The sequence below is a fragment of the Syzygium oleosum genome, unplaced genomic scaffold (assembly GCF_021117445.2).
Source record: "Syzygium oleosum isolate NSW1041296 unplaced genomic scaffold, Sole_v2.1 Sole_v2.15, whole genome shotgun sequence".
Lineage (NCBI taxonomy): Eukaryota > Viridiplantae > Streptophyta > Magnoliopsida > Myrtales > Myrtaceae > Syzygium > Syzygium oleosum.
The window spans coordinates 7391448-7396779 of NW_026607499.1; the positions used below are offsets into that span (position 1 = coordinate 7391448).

The 5332-nt window shown below is 42.4% G+C and overlaps 1 protein-coding gene across 1 annotated transcript; it reads left to right on the plus strand.

Moving 5' to 3' along the window:
• The first annotated feature begins 262 nt into the window (after positions 1-262).
• Positions 263-4643, plus strand: LOC115675515 (uncharacterized). Its single transcript, XM_030598221.2, has 8 exons — positions 263-620; positions 977-2191; positions 2292-2382; positions 2485-2642; positions 2724-2775; positions 3389-3468; positions 3554-3647; positions 3758-4643. Exons 2-8 carry the CDS (start codon positions 1007-1009, stop codon positions 4339-4341), a joined length of 2244 nt encoding a protein of 747 aa, XP_030454081.1. The 5' UTR covers positions 263-620; positions 977-1006; the 3' UTR covers positions 4342-4643.
• Positions 4644-5332: the final 689 nt, after the last annotated feature.

The window sequence follows — 5332 nt, forward strand, 5'->3', positions numbered from 1 at the left end:
CGTCGCAGCAGATACATTCCCTCGTTTTTTTTTTTTATTAATCAGAGCTCATAAATACCATAAAGAATTCGACGAGCGACGCAGATCTATCTATTTATCGTCGATAATTAATGATTTTCCGAATATAGTTGGAGGGGAAATTCCATTGTGAAATTTGAGTGAAAAGCAGTGGAATCAGTGAACTGTAATAAGCCGGTGAATCTGAGAAAGGAAAAAGCCAAAAAGACGAAAACGAGTAAGGAATAGTTTGGTCTAAAATACAAAGGGGTAAACAACGAAGAAACATAGAGAGTTCCACCCAGAGGACAAAGCTAGAACCACCTCCAACCTCTGGGGCCTTGGCTTTCTCCTCGAGCACTAACGCTGATACCGAGGCCATTGTTCTTTGTTTGCCTCTTCTCCAATTCATCCTCTCTCTCTCTCTCTCTGTTTTTTGTGGGTTTTTTTTTAATCTCATCTTCGTTTTTATCCAAGTCTAATGGATTCTTTGCCTCCTCATGCGGGACTTCTGTAGAGAGAGAGAGAGAGAAGAGAAGGAGGGGGTGGAATTTCAGAAGTGGAAATCCCCAGGGCCGTTTCGATTTCTGGGTTTCGACCCGAATCTCATTTTTGATCTCCAGGTGAGCAAAAGGAGAATAATTTCCCCTTCTTTTCTGGATTTTCATGTTGCCCTGTTCTGCTTGGTTTTTCTTCTTCTTTTCTTTAATCGACGTGCTGTCAGTTAAAGCGATGTTCTAGCTCGTTGCGCTTCCGTCCGTTTCTGCGGTTGAAGCGCCATTTCTTTCGTTGCTTAGGTGCTTGTCTGTGAACTGATCAGTCAAGATCTGTGTACTGAGCTCTTCTGTGATGATTTCTGATTAATTGTTTGTGGGTGCGTTTTTGTTCGTTCCTTTTCAATTGAGAATTTGAGCTTCTGTGGGACGTGGGAATTTTCTTAATTTCCCCTTTTTTTTTTCTTATTGTTTTGGTGGATCAGGTTCTCATGGGTTGAAAACAAAAAAGGGTCATGGGGAGTTACGGTGGAGAGGACGAGGATCAGTATTTTGATGCCCTTGAGGAGGCATCCTCTGTTTCAGATCGGAGTCTAAACTGCTCCGATTGTTGTAGTTCGGGTTCCGGGTTCGATGAGAACGTTTTGGATAGTTTAGGGTTTGAGTTTTGGGCTAAATTTCCCGAGAGCGTGAGGGCGCGCCGCAATCGGTTCCTGATGTCGACAGGGTTGGTAATAGAGGAGAATTCAATGGATAAGGATGATACATTTCCACCGTCCCGTAATGAAATCAGGGTGGATACATGTAGAGTAACAGAAGATGATGGGGCGGTTCAAAGATTTTCGGATTCATATAATAGGATTTCACTGATACAGTCATCCACGTCCACTTGGTCGAATCGAGAAGTTGAATCATCGGGTGGCGGCTTGCTGCTCAGCGGTTTCAGGGGTAGAAGTAAGGAGTCTGATGATTTAATGGAATTTGTGGTGGGTGGATGTGTCCGGAGTCGAGGAGACATGCGATTAAGTGAAGTTGGTTCAGTTAAGACGGGAAGCATTGAAGAACTGAGGAGAATAGTTGCCTCTTCTCCTTTGGTTCATCCGGTGTTACATAGGAAATTGGAGTATGAAAGGGAATTGGTTGAAACTAAACAAAAAATGAGGACTGGTTGGTGGAGGAAATTTGGCTCTACCGCATGCATTAGTGGAAGACACGGTGACGCATGGTCAGACCCTGATGATCTTGAAATAACGACGGGGATGAAAATGAGGAGAGTTCGTGCACATTCTTCTAGGAAGAAGTACAAGGAATTGTCTTCCCTTTATGCTGCACAGGAATTTCTGGCACATGAGGGGTCAATTTCGACGATGAAGTTCAGTATGGATGGGCAATACTTGGCAAGTGCTGGTGAAGACACAGTAGTGCGAGTTTGGAAGGTGACTGAGGAGGATAGATCAGAGAAGGTTGACATTGCAAATGTGGACTCTTCCTGTTTATATTTTTCTCTAAATGAATCCACGCAGTTGGCGTCACTCAATACAAATAAAGAGCACATTGGTAAAGCAAAAACATTTGGGAGATCATCAGACTCATCGTGTGTCATTTTACCCTTAAAGGTCTTCCGGATAACAGAGAAGCCTTGGCACGAGTTCAAGGGACATATTGGTGAGGTCTTAGACCTCTCCTGGTCTAGTGAAGGGGTTAGTAGATTTTTGAAGCTACAATTAGGCCTTTGACTTTCACAAGTCTTGTAGATTTCCTCGGTTATGATTTTAATTGTCTGATTTTAACTTGGTGTAGTATTTGCTGTCATCCTCTACTGATAAGACTGTCCGGTTGTGGAGGGTGGGATGTGACAGATGCCTGATGGTATATTCTCACAATGATTATGGTGAGTTTCTTCTCTGCATGTGTATGTTTTTCCCTAGAAATTGGGTTTTGTTATTTCTTAGTGGAGTTGCTCATGATGCTGACATGTTTTTTTTATCTGCAGTTACTAGTATAAGTTTCAACCCTGTTAATGAGAATTTCTTCATCAGCGGGTCCATAGATGGAAAAGTACGCATCTGGGATGTGTTTGGTGGTCAGGTTGTTGATTACATCAATAGTAGGGAGATTGTCTCTGCAGTGTGTTATCAATCTGATGGAAAGGTTGGGTCTTTTTCGTGCATTTTCATGGTAAAACATTAATATTGAATTGTTTCTAACAGGATTTAGGTGGATTCATTGCAGGGAGCCATCGTGGGTACCATGACAGGCAATTGCTGCTTCTATAGTATTGAAGGTATTCATCACTTTCCTAGCCAGAAGTTCTTCAATAAAGGCAGTTGATAGTAGATGAATTGCCAATGAGTAGCAATGTTTTGTTATTAGCTGCTAATGACGTTAATTTATTTTCACCGATTTGATTTGCTTGCTTTTCTGCAGCAGTTGCAGATTTCGTTTTCGTTTTTGATAGTAGGGAAAGATGTGCGAAAAAAAATTGGTTGGAGACTGTCTGGAATTAGAACATTCACCCGGCATTGAACCAAAATTTCTTTGATTTTGTGTTGCAGTTGGAGGTTTTATCTGTTTTAGTATGAGTATGCTTGGTCAAAACTTTTACCTAGTACAAGTCTTTAATGTTCTTTTGTAGTAGGGAAGTATATGGGAAGTTCAACGACTCAAGCATCTGGTTTACTTTACATATACTTTTGTGAAGAGTAGGTGTCTGATATATGAGTGATTTTTGGCAGTTCATCAGTCCACTTTCACTTTGACTTATACTTATTTTCAGTTGTTGTCTTCCTGAACCTGAACCTGAACCATGAATGAGACAAATTACCTGTTGGAGCATATCGTTAAGGTTTTGCATAAAAAGAAGATAACATATTTAAATTCTGCCTGCTGTTTGTCAGATAATCATTTGCAAATGGATGTACAAGTATGCCTACATGGTAAGAAGAAGTCTCCTGGCAAGAGAATAACTGGCTTTCAGGTAGTGAAATTTTCTGCTTTCACTTATGATTCAAGTTCTCATTGCTTCTGATTTAGGTATGGAACTAATAAATTTTAGTGATCAGTTTCCACCCAATGATCCTGGCAAAGTAATGGTCACATCTGCTGATTCCGTAATTCGAGTATTAAGCGGGCTGGATGTAATCTGCAAACTCAAGGGTCAGTTTTCTGGATGATATATGCAGTGATCTATATAGTTTGTTTGACAGTTAGTCGACTTTACAAGTTGCAAATGTAAAATCATTACTTTTAAATTTTTATGATTTAAGGCCTTCGAAGTTCGGGGGGACCGATGATTGCGACTTTCACTTCAGACGGAAAACACGTGATCTCAGCAAGTGAAGATTCAAATGTCCACATCTGGAACTACGCCGGTCAGGACAAGACTTCATCCCGGGTGAAGAACATATGGTCTTGCGAGAGTTTCTGGTCCAGCAACGCCTCTGTTGCTTTACCCTGGTGCGGCATAAGAACTGTGCCTGAAGCACTTGCACCTCCGTCACGAGGCGAAGAGAGCAGAGCGAGTTGTGCGGAAAACGGGGAGAATCATCATAGGCTGGAGGAATATTTCCAGAAAATGCCTCCGTATTCCCCAGACTGTTTCTCTCTCAGCCGCGGATTCTTCCTGGAGCTCTTGCCAAAGGGATCTGCAACTTGGCCGGAGGAGAAATTTTCTGATTCTAGTCAAACTATGGTGTCATCTCAAGCAATTTCTAAAATGGAATCCAAGTTTCTGAAGAGCGCGTGCCACCGCGTATTGAGTTCTCACATGTGGGGCCTGGTGATCGTGACTGCAGGCTGGGATGGACGGATCAGGACCTATCACAGCTACGGATTACCTGTACGTTCTTGAAATCCCGAATTGCTAAATTACGAAGGCAACGAGTTTGGTGGTCGGGCTTTTCTTAGTTTTACCCTATGAATGACACATGATGCTGAAGTTCAAGGGGTTTCCCTCAAGTGTATAAGTATACCCCTTATAGATTATGCCAAGTGTAGTATATATAGTGCTTTTGTCACACCATTCCAAGTGGCAATGTGGCTTTTGTATCTTTAACTGAAATCCGCCGACGAGTGCCGGTTGGCACGGGGGATTTTGCCCGTGTACTGGAGATGTGTATAAGGGTTTAATCAATATGATTCTTTAATTTTTTTGTTTTTTTGGGGCGAGGACATTGTCATCTTGTAATGGTGCAGTTTCACGTGATGTTTGGGCCCGTGTGGTTGGGAATTTATTCATGCATCATATGGCTGGATGGGGTGGGGTTTCAAGAGGCAGATTGTGCCTTTCTTCACAAAACATTATGCATGAAAATAAGATGTGTGGACGTCTTTTGTGGGAAGTAGGGTATAGGATGTTGTGGAGGGCACAAGAAATGCATCTGTACCTTCGTGTCTTTTTCTTATGGTGCTTGTCCTAGACGGCTCTGCACATCGGGAGGTAGGGTTGAGAGTGAAGTCTCGCGCTCATTAGATGCGTTGAGTCGCATGGATGGATCTCGGACTCTGACAATCATCGAGAAGGGATCGCTCCGTTGAATCTTGTTCAAGACTAAAGATAAAACTTACAGATAAAGCTGAAGGACTTCTCTCTCTCTCTGTATGTGTGTGAGTTTATGTTTCCACATGTGTACGTACAACACCAAGGACATAGGAACCAAGCAATGAAGCCGGCTAGTTATGCTTTGGCTAGAGTTAAGCAACAGGTGGCCTGGCCAATCCACATGGGCGGTCTACGATTTTTGGACTCAACCAATGGTCATACCGGGCTTGCGCACGGGCTAAATTGAAATGATATGGTCGAATCCACATGGGTTTAGCCTCACACGTAAGTAGTTGTAATT

Excerpts from the sequence above, each read along its gene's own strand:
- LOC115675515 (XM_030598221.2), top strand. The coding sequence starts at position 1,007 with ATGGGGAGTTACGGTGGAGAGGACGAGGATCAGTATTTTGATGCCCTT. Across the intron at positions 2,776-3,388 it reads CTGCTTCTATAGTATTGAAG|ATAATCATTTGCAAATGGAT; the intron begins GTATTCATCACT and ends GCTGTTTGTCAG. Across the intron at positions 3,469-3,553 it reads AGAGAATAACTGGCTTTCAG|TTTCCACCCAATGATCCTGG; the intron begins GTAGTGAAATTT and ends TTTAGTGATCAG.